The 18,481-nt window shown below is 39.7% G+C and overlaps 1 protein-coding gene across 6 annotated transcripts in view; it reads right to left on the bottom strand.

Annotated features, from left to right (window-relative positions):
- Syne2 (spectrin repeat containing nuclear envelope protein 2) overlaps positions 1–18,481 on the bottom strand; it is a 329,254-nt gene that overhangs the window by 183,969 nt on the left and 126,804 nt on the right. For all 6 annotated transcript variants that reach the window (XM_048798469.1, XM_048798471.1, XM_048798472.1 and 3 more), the window contains exons 22-32: positions 17,154–17,288; positions 14,810–14,968; positions 12,784–13,028; positions 12,580–12,670; positions 11,634–11,752; positions 11,051–11,177; positions 9,598–9,755; positions 8,028–8,175; positions 6,711–7,321; positions 3,373–3,552; positions 2,406–2,556 (exon numbers count right to left, since the gene is read on the bottom strand). In XM_048798469.1, coding sequence (XP_048654426.1) covers positions 2,406–2,556; positions 3,373–3,552; positions 6,711–7,321; positions 8,028–8,175; positions 9,598–9,755; positions 11,051–11,177; positions 11,634–11,752; positions 12,580–12,670; positions 12,784–13,028; positions 14,810–14,968; positions 17,154–17,288 — 2,124 coding nt within the window. The remainder of the gene's footprint in view (positions 1–2,405; positions 2,557–3,372; positions 3,553–6,710; positions 7,322–8,027; positions 8,176–9,597; positions 9,756–11,050; positions 11,178–11,633; positions 11,753–12,579; positions 12,671–12,783; positions 13,029–14,809; positions 14,969–17,153; positions 17,289–18,481) is intronic.

The following is an 18,481-nucleotide window of genomic DNA, read 5'->3' as shown; positions in this document are numbered from 1 at the left end:
ATGTTGCATGTAGTGAATTTTTTTTTTTATAAAATCTGAAAAAAATGAGCCTAGAGGGGAGGGGGGTTGGGAGTAAAGTGAAGGGGAGAAGCCAGCCCACTTGTGCCGTAGAATTTCAAAAAAGGCTTGAAATTACCTCAAGGTACCCAGGAAGGCAAGTACAAAAGTCACAAACAGGAAAAGAGGATGATATATTTTTTTAAGAGAAACACTTGACCCTCAGTGCCCTTCTCCTGTACCCTGGCAGAAGACGGAGGTTGACTTTCTGGAGAGGCTCTGGACTTAAGGCTGCCAAGTACAGCTAAGGATAGAGGTGGGCTCCTGTTGTAGCAGTCACAGAGAAGCTAATGAAGCAGAAGAGTCAGAACTGTCCACTAGGGAGACTCACCCAGAGAGTGGCCAATGCCTAGAGGTGATGGGAGGAAGTTTTATCCATTGGAAGTTTCATCATCCAGAAAGGAAAGTTTATAGTTACAGGTTTATGCAGGTATGAGGTCATGGAAAGAGGGTTTGGGCACCTTAGAAGAGCTGCAGATCGGCCTCACACAGGGTGGGCCTGGTGGCTAATGCTCATCAAGACACTGTTTAATTACCAGGCTCTGAACCTAGGTGCTTGTGCTAGGTGCTCACCAGGCCAGGAAAGGGCTGCTTTCTTCTGGCAGGCAACAGGGTCACTTAGCAGGGCTAGGGCAGGGCTCCAGGACTGAGGAAGAGTCACATAAACAAAGAAAAGTGGCAAGTCAAGAGGGACTAGGTATCTGGTCATGTACAAGGCAGGGACACAGGGTCTGTTGAATTAGGCAGAGACCTTGACCCTGAAACAAGAGGACAAGGTGGGAAATTGGTGTTGGGGACACAGAAGAAGGGTGGTTACATGAACTGGGACACAAGCTGGAGGGCATCTTAGAAGGCTGAACATGATTCTCTGAGAACAAAGAAACCAGAGTTCCTTAAATCCACTAAAATGAGGAGAGGATCCTCCTAGTTCCCAAGACCAGGAAAAAACCCAAAGCTGCTTACACTGGATGGAACCAGACAGGCTGCATCTGAGCAATTCTAACCCTCTGCTCATGATCTTGGTGGCCTTCTTGGAGGAAGTCTGATAGGAAGACAGTTACACAGTCACCTCTTTTACAGTTGGTCTTCAAACAGGGCCCCTCCTGATGAGCAAGCTCTATGAAACTGAGTCCGAGAAGGGGCACCCCCAATGAGGGCTATTCCTGACACTCTGGATGGCACTTTGAGCTTGTTGGCTTATAGTTCTAGGTAAAGACCACTCTGCCTGTAAAACATCTGGTCCATTTAAGCTTCAAATGAGTTGTTCTTGGTGACCAGAAAGTTTAATGAAATTGCTTTCTAACACCCAGGTATATCAGGCTGACTATGTATCACACATGCTTGTGAGCCTTGACTGCACTTTAACTTAAAACTCATAAATCTGGTGGAGGGGCTGGGTTGTGGCTCAGCGGTAGAGTGTTCGGTCTAGCACGTGCAAGGCCCTGGGTTCGATACTCAGCACCACATAAAAATAAAACAAAGGTATTGTGTCCATCTACAACTAAAATATTTTTTAAAATCTGGTGGAAAAAAACTGACTTTTTGATGTAAGGTAATGTAGTATAGTATGGTGTATTCTTTTCTAACTATTCCGTTCTTCTGCTACACTAATTGATGACTACTATACCTAAAATCATAGAAAATAATGACATCTAGTGTCCAAAGATGTTATTCTTTTTACCATATGAAGTTTTGATTGATGAGGCCACAGACACAGTTGCAGTTACTTGGAGATTTAGCTCACACATCTTTACAGGGAATAAGTAAGTAAAAAATATAATTTTTCCCCTGTTCACTCAGAACAGAGGGGATTTTCCTGTTACCTCTGTTCTCTCAAAACTGCAGTGAAGTCTCAGCTTCCCTTCAGGAAGTAAGTGAAAGGGCTGTTACAGCCTTACAAGAGAGCAGCAGACCACAGTTCCAGTATCAAAATACAAACACAGGTAACCCAGTACCAATGTGTGAACTGATTGTTTGTTTTTTAAAGCGCTGGTGAAAAATTCAACATATTCTTAGATAGCTGGTAAAATAGAGTCACCTGTAACTTCTTTTAAATCTAGTTTCAAAAGTGACATTTATAGCTAGGCACAGTGGCACACGCCCATAATCCCAGCAGCTCAGGAAGTTAAAGCAGGAGGATTGCAAGTTCAAAGCCAGCCTCAGCAATTTAGTGAGGTCCTAAGCAACTTAGGAAGACTGTCTCCAAAAAAAAATGGGAGTTTGGGGACATGTCTCAGTGGTTAAGCATCCCTGGTACAAAAAAGACAAAAAAAGACATTTATAATACTCTCTTCCCTGACACTCCTAAGCGAATCACTAGGTAGATGTCTCTTTTGGAACAGTCTCACCTCTGCGATCCTTTTCTTCAGGTTCTCCTTTCCCATGTAGGAAGACTGCAGGGAGATGACATTCTCTTCTTTCTGAATCAAAGTTGTCAAGATACCTTTAAAATTCTGATATTGTTTTAAGAGCTCCAAAACTCTTCCACATTGATCAAGACTGAAGAGAAAAAAATATAAGAAAAAATGTATGAAAATAACAAAACCAGTTTCTCTTTGTAAGTAAGTATCCTATTATAATGAGTAATAAGTTAAAAAATGACTTTCCCTCTCAATCCAGTTCATAACATTGTTTTACCAGTACAACTCAGGAATGATGACACATATATTAACCTGGCAAAACAGATGGTATAAAACCATCACTGTATTAGTATTGTCACAAGATCACTATGTAAAGGGTAATAAACTCCAGAGATAAATACATGATTTATAACCCTATAAAACCAGCATCTTAATTTCATCATTATTTTTGGAGATAAAAAAGTAAAGCTATACAGTTAGTTGCTTGGTATCTAGTATGGCTGATTTGTCATATGACTCTGGGAAAGTTACTTTAGTCTCTTTGGACCTCAGATCTTTCCTCTGTAAAGTCAGAGGGTGAACTAGACCAAACGCCATGAAGAGACTGTATCTTGACTCCTGTATACGTGGGTTCTGGTAGGACATGGGCGGGATCCTGAGAAGAGGGTGCAGAAAGGGCCACAGAGAGGCAGCAGAATTCAGGAGAGCCATCAGGGAGACTCAGGCATCCAGGCATTTCCCAAACCAAACCCGTCAGGCCGCATCCCCCAAGGAAAAAGAGCGGGAAGTGGCCACAGTCACAGAAGGCCACTGTTAGAAGTTGCCAGAACCACATCACAAACATGGCCCTGTGAGTTCTGTCTGCCCCTCTGTCAGGTCTACAGGGTGCGTTTTCAACATGACATTTCAAAACATTAATTGTGTACAGATGCAGAAGGGATTTCTTTTCCCTTACCATTCAGCAATGGATGTTTTTGTATTTTCCCACAAGAGCAGGGTAGTTTGGCACTGTTGAATCAGAGGTTTTTCTCTGCCATCTTTGAATTGGGGGAGAGAATCAACCATTTCTTCCAAGTGTATCTTCTCTTCTTCATACCCATCTATATCCTTCTCCAGTTTAAGTAATAATTTTTTCCTTGATGATGGATGAGAAAAAAGTTTATTAGCCAATTGTTAACCCATTGGGTTCCACACAAATATGGTTAATGGGGGCAGAGGATACACTCTCTTTCCATTTCTCCTCATGAGATCAATGCCCAAACTACATATTCCTATTACAGACTACAGGCAACTCTTTGCATTTCCAGAATACTAATTTGGTGTTTTAAATAAATATACAAAATCATAAGTAGTAATATTCTTCTGTGATGAACACATATGCAAAAGGTATACTAATGCATATGAGAAAGAGTGTAGTGTGCAGGTGTGTGGGAAAGACGGCATGGTATGGCAAGAAGACATGGATGACTGAATACTGCATGGTTGATAAGAAGGGTGAGAGTGGCCAAAGACAAAGGAAAGGGTAAGGAAATCTTTCAGCTCTACTCTATGTACAAAAAAGCTCTTCCATATCAAATTGGAGACATTTAACTAAGGGTTTAAACTGTAAACTAATCCCAGAAGGATTTACTCCATTCATCTGAAGCTACTTCCTCTCCTCCAACACTCTCTTGAATCTACTCCCATAAGGCTTTCACCTCTTACTGCTCCATCAAAACTACTATGAAGAGCACCTCAAACTGGGAAATCTGAGCTCCTCAGCCCTCACCTTCCTTCTCTGGTCAGCAGCACTTTCCAGGATTGCCCACTCTCCTTGGTGAAATGCCTTCTTCAATGGCTCCCAGGACCCAGTTGGTTTTCCTCCCACTACACGGACTGCTCCGTCTCAGTATCTCCCCCAGTTCCTCCTCATTGCCCTGATCTCCTAACATGGGTGGCCTGAAGTATATACAACTTGGACCTCTTGTCTCTTCCTCAGCACCCTCATCCCATCTCATGGCTTTATTGATACATTATAAAATCCTGAAAACTCTCAAATGTTTGCTTCTAACTGCACCTTTTTCCTGACACCATCTATTTTTTAAGAGCCAAGTCGAGATTATCACTTGAATGTTGGATAAGGACTTTGAACCTATCATCTCTGAAACGGAGCACACCTGATCTTCCATTCAATACCTGATAAACATCAGTCTTTCTCATCTGTTAATGCCATTCATCTAGCTGCTCAGGTCACACCTTGGAATCATTCTGGACTCTAATCTTTCTTTTAATGACCATGTCCAAATGTATCAACACACCTTGTGGACTCTGTCTTCAAAATATATACAGAATCTTACCCCTTTAGGACAGCTACCATCATCCCTTACTTGGATAATGTCTTCTCAACTGCTACAGTCTATTCTGAACATATCAACCAGAGAGAACCAGTTATGGTTCAAATAAAATCATTTCCCTCTGCCCAGAACGTTTCAATGCCATTTTATATCACTCAAAGAAAGAGCCAAAGTCACCACATGGCCCACAAGTCCCTACCTGAGCTAAGTCTCATCCACCCATGCCATCTCTGACCCCCTTTTCCTACCTCTTCCCCTCACTGCTGCACCTTTTCATCTCCGTGCCTCTCCTCAAACACATCTGACCTTTGTATCCACTGCTCCCTCAGCCTAGCAGGTTCTTCCTCCAGGTGGTCACATGACTTGCTTTTGCATCTCATTTGACTCAAAGATGGCCTTCTCAGTAAAGCCTTCTCCAATGATCCTAGTGAATTGCAACCTCCTTCCCCTTCCCTAGTTTTTCTCCATAGGTTTTATCACCACCAGACGTCGTAAACATCTTTCTCCTCTCAGTAGATAATAAGTTTTACAAAGGGCAAGAATTTTTTTATTTTGTTAACTGCTGCATTCCCAATACCTAAAACAGTACCTGGCACACAGTACATATTTGCTGTATTAAGAGCTACATTAACAAAGTAATTTATTACTTATACACGTATGGTTTTTTATTTATACGTTAATATTTATTACTAAAATCTATCATTATACTTTAAAAAAATAATAACTGTGTAATAATTAGTATAATACCTTCTTATGAACTGAGGTCCCCTAGAAAAATCTCATGGGACTGAAGGCTGGGAAAATTTTCAGAGTGAAGAGCACACTTAGTTATACTGACTGATGTGGTTTGGATATGAGGTGTTCCCCAAAAGTTCATGAGTGAGCAATGCAGAAGTGTGATATGATTAGAATATGAGAGCTGTGACCTCATCATGGATTAAGCCATTTGGTGGATTAATAATTTGAAAGGATTACTATACTGCATGGTAAAAGGGAGATCATGGCTAGAGAAAGCGGGTCCCTAGAAGGATGCCTGGGGGATTATCTATTTTGTTCCTTATTCCTCCTGCTCTCTTTCTGCTTCCTGCCTGTCATGAGCTGAGCATCCTTCTTTCCCCCTGTCCTCTGCTGTGTTGTTCCAGCATTACCTTGGGCCCAGTGCAATGGAGTCAGCTGACCTTGGACTGAGCCTCTAAAACCATGAACCCCAAATAAACTTGTCCTCCTCTAAATTGTTCTTGTCAGGTATCTGAGTCACACAGATGGAAAACTAATACGGTGACAGGTCAGCTGATGACCTCCATGACCTTGAGAAACTAGAGAGAGTGTGGGAGATTTAAAAAGAAGAGGAAAGTGCTACAGAAGGTGAGTCTTCCTAACATTTTAGCTTTCAGGACCTGGAGGACATCCTCTGAATGCCAGAATGAAAACAGCACATATGCAGAAGGCTGCAGCTACACCAGTTCTGCTCAGTCTCCACAATTAACACCAATATTAGCTTTCCTCTTAAAGGCCTCATGGCCTCCCTCTCAGTACCACCCTAATCCTACTGGGGGAAGAGGAGAAGACCAACTAGCCAAGGAAGGCATGTGCATCTTCCACCACTTCTCCCTTTCCTATCAGATGTGTGGGGTTTGCCAGTCTTCTGTCCTTAACAGAATTCCATAATAAGCACACAGAAGAGCAAGGGACTTTGAAGTAACGCAGTCCTTTACACTATATTTATTTTGCCACTCCTCTGTCCAGAAGACACACCTCAAAGAGAAGAAAATTATCTAACATTCTGTAAAGGCATTATACCAAGAAAATGAAAGCTTGCTCATACGAAAAGGACTGAAAAGAATACCGAACACTGAACAGAGAGAGCAGGATGGAATAAAAACAGAAAGAAACAGAAGTATTTGTTTCACATAATAGATATTTGAAAAGTATCACTGGATGGAAACAGCATAGCCCTTACCGATGTTTTACAGCTGGAACAGTAGGATCCTTAAGACCAATTTTACCGATCTGATTTTGCATGTCTTGAATATTTTTAAAGAGTTCCGCATTTTTGGAAGTACAAGTCTCTACTAAATTGATTTCCTCAGCAAATGCTTCCTGTGTGTCACAGATACGTGTCTCGAATAACTTCATTGTTAGGGCATCAAGAAGTTTTTTACAGGAAGTGTCTTCACCTAGGTCTGCATCTTCAAAGCTTATATCAAGCATCTTCAAACGTTCATCCAAATGCCTAGCCTTGTCTCTCATCAGACGAATTTCTCTCTTGATATTTTTCACTGTCAAAGTATTTTCTGGGGCTACCGGTGCATCTGAAGCTGAAAGGTCGGTAACAAGATCAACAGAGAGCTTAACTGTTCTTACAGAATCTATAAACTCTCCCAGAGCTTTCAGGACCTCTTCACTCATCCGCAGCTTGTGGTTCATTTCTTCAAGCTGTGTTTTGCATTTCAGTATAATATTCTGGGTTGCATGTAGATCAAGTGGGTATAAATCCTTTAATACAATGTTGCCAGGCTCTTCTAAACTGGTACATACTTTAATCTGTTTGGCTATGGAATCTTGGATGTTCTAAAATAAAAAATTAAAAGCTAAGAAGACTGAGGCAGGAAAAAGAAAACTGCATGTCAGAAACTAATCCTAATCACATGACTAGATTGAATCTAGAAAAAATACTTCTGAGTTTAACCAAAGATGACAGTTTTATCATAAGGAAACATTTGAATTACAGTTGACCCAGCTGTTTCTTCTGCTGATACCCTTTCAGATTTTCCAAACCTCAAAAGAAAATAAGTAGACTAATCTATTGTGTCAAAGCAAGGAACTAGAGATTAAGAATTGAGATATATATATAGAGATATATATATATATATATATATATATATATATATATATATATATATATATTACAATCTGAAAAACAAAACAAATATCTTTGATTTAAGACAGGATCTGGAATAAGTAAACTGCCAATTGATTTAAATCTGTGAGGCTAGTGCAATATTTGGGAGATTCAGTCATTGAGATTCAGGCATTCATAAAGAAGGCTTATTTTGAATTCAAAGAAAATGTCCTATTATTTAGTCCATGTTACCTACCTCCAAATGTGCAAGAAATTGGAAGTTTGAGAAATAAAGAACAAGTTCAAATCATTGACTTATATTCTATCATAGCTTATTCCAAATCTATACTAGGATAAACAATTAAAAATTCATACGTATCTATAAATCTCTGAAGAACTGATTATTTGATAAATATACTGTATGAAATTATGTACCCTCAAGTTTTGGTAAATGCCATCAGTGTCCACGAGATGAAATTCCTGGATGGCCACTTGACAGGGAAATAGGTCTGAGCCACACAGGAAGAGTGACTCTTTCTCCACTGGTAATAAGACCTGCAGTGCCATCTCCAAAGACTCCACTCTGGATGAAAAAATAAACCAGACATGAGGGAAAGAGCTGACAGCTATCCTATGAAAACACATTAACTCCATTATTTAACCAAGAGCAGGAAATAGTTACCCTCCAAAATATAGTTAATTATATGTACAAATCATCATATGAAAACCCAAACCCACAGATCCAAAATGTAAAAAAAAAAAAAAAAAAAGAGTCATTTGCTATATTCAAGTATTCTTTTTTCCCCACTATGCATTCATCCATTGATTCATTCATTCCCCAAACCTTCATTTAGTAAGGGACACCAGACCTAGGTTAACTATGCCCCATTGGCTGAGAGCAACTCCAGCTCACTTCTGCTATTTTGATATCATTATTAATGACTTCTCTGTGTCCTGATATCCAAGCACTCTAAATGGTTTAATAGATACCACACAGATGGAAATTTGTTAAACATACTACGCATTTCCTTCTCTTTGGAAATGCAAAAACTTGAATATACTTTGACTTGATGACTAAGAAAGCTCCTCATTACTTAATCATACTTATAGATGATTTATTATAAATCCATATTAAAAATATTATCCATATTAAAAATAGAGGAATATAATGATGTTCAACAAATAGGCTCTTTTGATAAAGAACTGAAATGTGACTATGGATAAATAACAGACTCTGAGCCTCAGTTGCTTCCTATGAAAAATGGGAATATGTACTGGGAACACAAATCCTATGTATATTGGATAATAAAGCACTTTCATTTTAGAAAGGAAAAAGTCACTGGGCCTCAGAGGTTATGTGACCTAGCCAAATTCATGCCCAAGGAAAAACAGTGGGAAGAGCATGGCCTTTGGAACTACAAAGACGTAAGTGCTATCTTAAGTCTCTGGCTAGTGGTATGACTTGGTTACATTATTGAACCTCTTCAAGTATGTTTCCTTATCTGTAAAATGTCAATCCTAACTGCCATAGTTTGGATCTGAAAATTTCCCCACAGGCCCATGAATTAATGCTTGATTCTCATCCTGGTGCTACTGGGAAGTGGTGGAACCTTTAGGACGACCTAGTGAAAATGAGTTTCATTAGGGGTGAGCCCTTGAGGGGATATTGAGGCCTCAACCCCTTTGTGTCTCTTGTTTCTTGGCCACCAAGAAGTAAATAGCCCTCCTCTGCCCCATACTCCTACCATGATGTACTGTGCTTCCACAGGCCCAAAGCAATAGGGCTGAGTAACCATGGACTGAAACCTTTTCCCTTCTTAAGCTAATTTATCTCGGGAATTTGTCACAGCAATAGAAAGCTTTCTGACACAACAATGCTAATCTCTCTTTTGGTTGTGATGACCAAATAAGATAACATTTTTAGCATAGTAATAGTCTTGCTTAACATTACTTTTAAAAGCTTTGGACTTATTAAATTCATGTTTAGTAGATCTCAGAATTATACCTGGTATTAAGAGACATTTGAAGCTCATTTTCTTTTTCCTTTAACCTGTCTCTCTCCTTAACTATAAGAGGCTTTTCCGTGTCATTCATGAGACTTTCTAACTCCAATGAAGTGCTTTCAAACTCTTTCCAGCAAGCATTAGTTTCATTTTTTAAGACCTAGATAAAATACATAAGTTAACTTATCAATGAAAGGTTTATAGGCACAATTATAATATTCTTACAAAATGAGATATTTACCAACAGTGGGAGCAAGCACAATGTTTCACATCAAAATGTGCCTTAAAATATTTTCCAACCAACTACAAATGAACTGTCCTGTGGGGAAGAGATATTAACTGTGCTCTCAGAAGACCCAGTCAATGAAGTGAAAGGAATAGACAATATGGATTTCAAAGGTGTCTCCCCTCCCCTAAGACAGATACACAGAACACAATTCAGAAAGACATATGTAGATGTAATAACAGATATGCTATCTCCTCTAGCTACTAAATCTCTGTTACCTTCTAAACTGGAAGAAAATTGGAATTAACCACAAATGTTTCTGCACACATAAGTGAATAAAATTAATTTATGGTTTATGATTAAACATTTATAAGTCTACACTATTCTTGTTTGCTCTCTCAGTTCTTCCCCACCAACAAACGCAATACTTAAGAATCCTACTGAGGGACCAACAAAGTGACTGAGAGCTGGCATAATAAGAGGAAGAGAACTAGAAAATGGAGGTCAACCTTGTAGGGCCCACCTGTGAACCTTTCTTCACCTGTTGCAGGGGTTCCACCAGCTGGTGTACAAGATTACACTACAATACACAGATGATCTCCAAAATAATTAAGATATTTATTTGCAGGGGTTACAATTTGTGTGAATACCTCTAACAGACTGTGTTTTCTGCCACATCTGAGTCAACTGCAACACCTTCTCTGAAGCCTTTCTAGGAATATGATTCATAATTTAAAGTGAAAATTCCCTCTACTGCCTGTCCCTCACTGCACAACATCCCACAGTCAACAATTGGTTTACACTGCAGCAATTTTAGACAATGTGACAATTTGGTTGAGAAGATGAACAACTTAAATGAATATTTAGTTGCTAGTTCACTAATTTTGGAACAGCACGTAAGTAGGTTGAAATTGCCCTTAAACACACTGTTTTTGACCAATTCATTGAAAGCTCCAACTACAGTCAAAAATTTTATGAGCCATAATATCTGGAGTATAAGATTAAAGCAGAAGCAATAAATCAAGACCCTGAACAAAGTCTTTCCTAATATAATTCCTGAAAACAAATCATTTTACAGAATAGGGTGACATTGAAAATGCAATCCAACAAACAGGTCTTTGGAAACACCTTGCTTATGTGACCTCAACAAAAATAGTGCCATCCATACTCATGGTGGCATTGTTTGTATTAAAAGACATAACCAGAGAAATCATATTTGTGGGTGTTACCTGTAAATCTGTTAGTTTATTCTGCAGATTAGCACTACTCATTTCGTTTTCACTAGAGAAATCAGAAGTAATCCTGAATTTGTTGTTTTGCAGATGTAGTTCAAGAATCTCTTTGTGTGTATCATACCTGGGGGAAAAAATTAAATGCAACATTACTTAATTTTATTTTATTATTATTATTAGTAGTAGTAGTACCACTGGGGATTGAACTCAAGGGCACTCAACCACTGAGCCACATCCCCAGCCCTATTTCATATTTATTTAGAGACAGGGTCTCACTGAGTTGCTTAGAACCTCACCTTTGCTGAGGCTGGTTTTAAACTCGCCATCCTTCTGCCTCAACCTCCCAAGCCACTGGGATAACAGGTGTACACCACCATGCCTGGCAATATTACTTAACTTTTAAAAATTGAACCCAAAATTTTTTAAGTTACTGTCATTTGTGCATGAGGAAATTCTAAGGAAGTCCTGTTTAAGTTAGTGGACCATATGCAAAAATTACAACTAAAGAATCATTTTTTTTTTTACATGTTCTCAATGAAAGATTTTTGGTGGACTTTCCAGTTGTTTAAAAAGAGGTTACCTCTTTTGTAATCTATTTTTAGATGCACTGTGATCTTCTTCCAGCTGCTCCATAATGCTTTCTTGTTGTTGGAGTTTTAACTCCGATGTCAGGCTAAAATTCTCAACAGGTTCCACTACCTAAGCAAATATGTAAAACATGAGTAATGAGTAACACAATATCTTAAACACACTTAAGTATCTGGAAAGCTAAATGTTTTATGCTCAAAGAAGTATCATTGATTTTTTAATATCCCAAATCAGGAAATAATACAATTTCTCTGAGATTTCTCAGCTCAGAAAAAAGTCCTCCCATAGGATGGAGAAGAGGTATTAGCCTTCTAATCGTTTCTTATCATTGAATGAATGCTACCAGCCTCTAAATGTTGTTTCTGACTGAGACCACATGGCCACAGTCAAAAGCAAACAGAAGCCTGCGATACAGAAGCAGACTTTTCAAAACAAATGTTACCTTGTTTTTTCCCTACATCTTCCATATGATCTTCCCTATGATCTTCCATACATGCCAACTTATCTAACTTGAAGAATTCAGAAAATTCAGTTCTCAAGGAAAATGAAACAAATTACAATGAGAAGACAAATGATAAATGAACTAGTTCATTTCAATGAAATAGAAGCATCTGTGCAGACCAAGCTCACTCTCTTCCTCAACAGCAATGGACCAATGGACACAGATGACCTCGCTTCACAGTGACTCAAAGTGGCCTCTGCTAGGAACAATTGGTTGCATCCTCACAGCTAGATTAAGTTGTGCTCACTACAGCTTTGGTGCACTGCATGCTAATTCTTGAAAAGCAGTCTTCCTTGCATTTGGGTAAGTGGGGATTCTTAATTGATGAAAACAATCAGATCATTAAACCAAAGCTTAATTAATGAGAAGTGGATTGTTTTACATTTTGCTTTTTACAATGAGTTTACTTCTACAACAGATTATCCACATTTAACACCTTTTCAGTCGACAGCTGATTATCTGGTTTAGCAAATGGCACCTCACTGTGGAAACCCTTTCCGCCATTCTCAGCTGTGGTCACAGTTTCCCTAGGAAGGAATCGAGACTGGGTATTACAACAGAGTGAGAAAAATGGAACCCAAAAGAGAATGAATAACTCTCGGTGCCATCTGATTATGCAAAAGGCTTCGTTCAATTTTACCCCAAAGCCTGGCTACTCTTCGGAAGTTCTAACTCGTCTTTTGATGTGCCCCCCACAGGGGCCAGCAGAGTCACATGGATCTCAGAAGCACATTTCAGAAGTCTTTCTATCTTTTGCTCATAATCTTTGAGCACTCTCTGCACTTCTTGCTGATGCTCCTGCGAAGTCAGCTCTTCACACAGCGCCTTCAGGACATCCACATGGTGATGGAGCTGACACACAATGACTTCCTTAGAAAAGCAGGCCTAACGGATGGAATGAGAGAGAGAGATGGGTATGCACAATCATTCCACAAGGATCAGAAACTCACAGATGTATGTGACTTTAACAACATGTTCTTTCACAGTCCAGCTACTGTGGGCTCTGTATGATAACAGGCACTGGGAAAAAGATAAGAAAGTCAGCCCTACAGGAATCTGCAACTCAGAAACAAGACATTAATTAGCACATAGTGTCAAGTACTGTGAGAGAGACACTCCCTGCCTTAAGAAGTCATGGAAAAGCCAATTGGGAGGCTGAGGCAGGAGGATCTCGAGTTCAAACCCAGCTCAGCAACTCAGTGAGGCCCTAAGCAACTCAGTAAGATGCTGCCTCTAATAAGATATTTTTAAAGGGGTGGAGGCTGGGGTTGTGGCTCAGTGGTTAAGCGACCCTGGGTTCCAGCCCTGGTACCAATAAAAAAGGAGTCATGGAAAGTCTGCCTCACAACCATGTGAGCTGGATGAGGAAGGAATAAAGACACACTAAGTACAAGGGGAGGGCACAGGAGGAGGGACACTACGGGGGTGTTCTGGGGCCAGAGGGTACAAAACTGAGTGGGCTTCTAAGGAGTCTGGAGTTGTCCTGGGGATCACAGGGAGCCAGCAAAATATGATCTGTGGCTCAAAAGGCTAATTCTGGTGGTGCTTATAAAAGGTGATGCAGTCATGTTACTGAGAAAATACCCTGAGACCATGGCAACCCTGACGGGAAGGAAGGGAAGGAGAGGCTTTTCTGAAGGGGACCACGTGGAATTTGACCACTGACAAAGACATGAGTGGGAAGAAGGGGGACAGCAGAGGAAGAGCGCTCTGGGACAGCAACACCTTTTATAACCAAGATGCAGAACAGAGGAGGAGGAGCAAAAGTTGGAGAGTACTGGGTCAGTAGTGGACACGCTGATTTGAGGCCCCTGAAGAGCACTAGTGATACCTTCTAGTCAGAAATACAGTATTGTATGAAACTGTCACAGTGACAGCCATTAATTTAAATTATAAAAATGAGTTAATATTTATGATTAAAAAAAGAAAAAAAATGTCTAGCATGGAGCTCAGAGGAAAGGATTCCACTGGAGATAAAGACTTAGGCATTGTCATTGCAAAGAAGGCAGTTATAACCCCTGAATGCATGAAATCGCCCAGAAGAAGGATGAAATTAGCCAAAAAATGGAGGGCCTCCAACATATCCTGTAAAAACCCAAAACAGGAATAGAAGAAAAAAGGGAAATTTCTAAAGAGCACTAAAAAGGACTCCCCACCCCCGCCTAAAGTCCAGTCTGTGCAACAGAGACTGATATTGGGTCTTGCAACAGCAAACTGTTAAAAAAGAAATGAAAAGAGGGGGTCAGTACTATCAAATTCATAAAAGCAACCCAACAGGACAGAAACCAAAAAGATCACCAGATCTGCCTCGATTTGCTTTATATTGTGATATGCCCATTTTCACAAAAGCTGCACTTCTGGGGACACCATGTCCTGACAAAAGCATCTGCAGGGACTTCAGACACAGTTGTGACCAGAGTCTCAGGACAGGGGACATGGAGGCATATCAAGGGAAATCATGAAATAAGAACTCAATGCTGGATTTTTTCACTTCTAAAAACTAAAAAGTACAGGCTGCAGTTAGCACTTGAGTCATGTAAGTGGCACCCCCAGGGGACATAAGGGCTGAAGTTATTTGCAGAGCAGATTTAATCCTGGCCACATACAATGATGTAGGATAAACCACAAAAGGATGACAAGATTTCAATGGAAATAGGTAGTTTTACCTCATGTTCTTTGATGAGACCCTTAGTCTTTCCTCTACGAATAAGTTTCTTTTCTTTATTTATTTGCTTTTCAAGCTTGGAAATGTTGTCGTTAAGTTTTCCTTTTTCGATATCTATTTTTAGTTGCTGAATATACAAAGAAATTTCTTGATGAAGAGACTGAAAAAGACAAAAGAACATATTAATCATGGGAACAGAATACTTGAAAACTATTTGTAGTGACAAAAATATTTATAGTAACAAAAAGAGATAGAACTTAAACTACATTCTGACTCATCTGTGTATCTTTGGGAGAATGTTTTAAAAACCCATAAACATATTTTTTTCTTCCTGACAACTAAAATTGTTTTTCTATTTTTTTTTTCCCTAACAACTGAAAATGTGTTTTAGCTGTGAAAGACGCTGTTAAAAGAAAGAAAGACAAGCTACAGACTGGGAGAAAATATATGCAAAACACATATCTAAGCCTAAGGAGACATAACAAAAAATGCTATGTGTATACTGGATGGAATCCTGAAACAGACAAAACAAACATTAGGCAGAAACTGTGGAAATCTGAATAAAGTACAAACTTTAGTCAATCATAATGTATCAATAATAACCCATTAATTAAAACCTCACATACTGTAATAATATGTTAATAAGAAAGGAACCCCTGTGTGGAGCCTACCGGAACTCTCTGAACCATGTCTGCAATAATTCTTTTTTGGTTTTTCTTAGTTGTAGGTGGACACAATATCTTTAATTCATTTTTATGTGGTGCTGAGGATCGAACCCAATGCCTTACGCATACTAGGCAATCACTCTACCTCTGAGCCACAACCCCAGCACTGTGCAATAATTCTTCAAATCTAAAACCATTCTAAGCTGGATGTAGTGGCCCACGCCTGTAATCCTAGTGGCTCAGGAGGCTGAGACAAGAGGATCGCATGTTCAAAACCAGCCTCAGCAAAAAGTGAGGCGCTAAGCAACTCAGTGAGACACTGTCTCTAAATAAAATACTAAATAGGGATGGGGATGTGACTCAGTGGTTGAGTCCCTTTGAGTTCAATCCCTGTACCCAAAAAAAAAATCTAAAACTATTCTAAAATAAAAGTTTATTTTAAAATATGCTGTAGAAGCTGGGTGTGGTCTATAATCCCAGTTACTTGCAAAGCTGAGGGAGGAAGATTGTGAGTTCAAGGAAAGCCTGGGCAACATAGCAAGAACCTGGCTCAAAAAGAAATAAATCAAATCAAATGTGTTTTAGGAAAACCTTTCACAGTAGCTATTCAATTCAGTTATCCACATGGGACTGATTCCATCCCTTCCTCCATCATAGATATCAAAATCTAAGGATGCTTAATTCCCTTATAAAAATGATGTCATATCTGCATGCAATCTATGCACATCCTCCCATGTGCTGTAAGTCATTTCTAGATTACTTATGATGCCTAATAAAATGTAAATGCTATGTAAATAGTCGTTATGCTGTTATTACCTAGGGAATAATGAAAAAAAAAAAGGCTGTACATGTTTGGTGTAGGTGCAGTTGTTTTTCTCAAAAATTTCTGACCCATGGTTGGTTGAATCCAGAAGTGATGAGTCAACTGCACAGATTAAATATACACACATACATTTGTAACATTAATCACTATTTATTGAACACAATCTCTGTGGCAGATTCTTTATATAAATCTTGGCAATAATCCTGCCAAGTAGATCATGTTTTTCTCATTTTTTCAGCAAAGTTCCTAAGAGTTGAGAAACTTATCCAGGGTCATATCTTCTGAATCCAAGTTTGTCTGCCACTGACATCTATGCATATTTCACTATGAAACTCTGTCCAAGGACATGTTAATGCACCATCTCAGTCAGGATCCAACCAGGAAACCAGAAAACACTCTAAATATTTAACTCTGGGAATACGAATGCCGGAAATTGATTACACTAAAGCTCAAATGGGACAGTCAGGCAATTCAGAGATGAGCAACGGCAGGAAGCTGCTACCTCTGCAGGTTACAGGCTTCTGTGGTACCCAGGGAGGAGAGACATCCATCAGATGCTGGAGCCACAGGGTCCAGAGTGGAAGAAGACATTGCTGCTGCCAGAGGCCATGCCCAAGAGAAGGACAGGAAGAACTCCTTCACACTCTCCCTCTCCTCCCCCTCTAGGTGCTCTCTAATCTTTTAACAGTGTGGTCACTGGCAAAGGCAGACAAGAATAGAAGGCAGCAGATGCAGAGCCCGGGACCAGCACCTGTCGGAGCCAGTCCATTTGCAATATGCAGTAGATAGGGGAACCCCAGGAATGACCAATGACACAGAGACCCAGGACCAGACCAGAAGCCTATGTGGGTCCTCACCTCCCATTTGGCACAGGCCTCCCTCCTCTTCTCTTCCAAAGACAGCTTTACATCCTCAGGAACGTTAAGTTTCAGTTCTTCAACTGCTTTCAAATACTTAGCCAGACTATTAGTATTAAAAATTTTCAGTGCTTCCTAAAAAAAGAAAGTGTAAACAAGAACATGTAAGCCTCCTTATACTGCCAAATTCTGAAGCAATTTTTTTGTAGATTTTTAACAGATAGAACCAGAAGAGACTCTTGATGACTATCTGAAGATTTATAGGAGACCCCCTTTGGTAAATTAAGGTAGATACACCCTTTTGGATCTCTTGAATTCTCTTGAAAAAAAACAAAAATATTTATCATTCAAATGTAGTTAGATGTTCAAGACCCAGACCTTTTGCATTTCTTGGAACTTTTTGAAAAGAATAAAACAATTTATTATGCAAATGTAGTTCCACACTTGATGCCTTCAGGATATTCCAAATGAATTCTGCTGCTCCTTTGAAAAATAACTCAAAGACTTGTTGAACAAAATAATGAGGCAATACTGGTATGGTGGTGCACATCTGTAATCCCAGCAGCTCAGGAGGCTGAGGCAGGAGGATCATGAGTTCAAAGCCAGCCTCAGCAAAGGTGAGGTGTTAAGCAACTCAGTGAGACCCTGTCTCTAAATAAAATACACAATAGGGCTGGGGATGTGGCTCAGTGGTTGAGTGACCCTGAGTTCAATCCCTGATATCTCCCACACACACCCCAAAAATGAGGTCTTGGCATTGTTTTCTCTGAAGTTTTAATGTATCGAGTAGACAACCTTACTTCATAAGTAATACAGGAGGAAGAATATAATGGTATTAAGAGAGATTAACATTGCAGTAAGACAAAATTTATAGTAGGATTTATATGGCAATTATTTAATATTGAGCATAAATTTTATTATGCTGAAAGAAGCCAACATTACCTTGTCATCAGGTCAAACTTTTGCCAGGGGCCTACCACATGGGCAGTCCTGCCCCAGGGAAGGAGTGGCAGTCAACAAGGATGAGGACAGCCTTGCCTGAAATGTACCTGCTCCTTTCCTGACATACTCTAGGACACCAGAAACCTGGCCTGCAGAACTAGTGAACGATAGAACAAAAAATGGGTTGAGACCTATTGCAGAAAACCCACAGGAGTGAGAAGCTGGAGAAATTCTGAAGTAGAAGGTAATTAGGCAGGGTAGGAATTTGCTTATTTATTCGCTACACTTTGTTAAGAGCCTGCTGTAGACATGGCACAACACTGACTCCAGGACCCTTCTCCAAGGCTTCTTTGATTATTACTCCATTTAGAACCTGGGCAATACCC

The sequence above is a fragment of the Marmota marmota genome, unplaced genomic scaffold (genome assembly GCF_001458135.2).
Source record: "Marmota marmota marmota unplaced genomic scaffold, marMar, whole genome shotgun sequence".
NCBI lineage: Eukaryota > Metazoa > Chordata > Mammalia > Rodentia > Sciuridae > Marmota > Marmota marmota.
The sequence above is the reverse complement of the archived record's forward strand: the minus strand, read 5'-3'. Positions and strand labels throughout refer to the sequence as shown.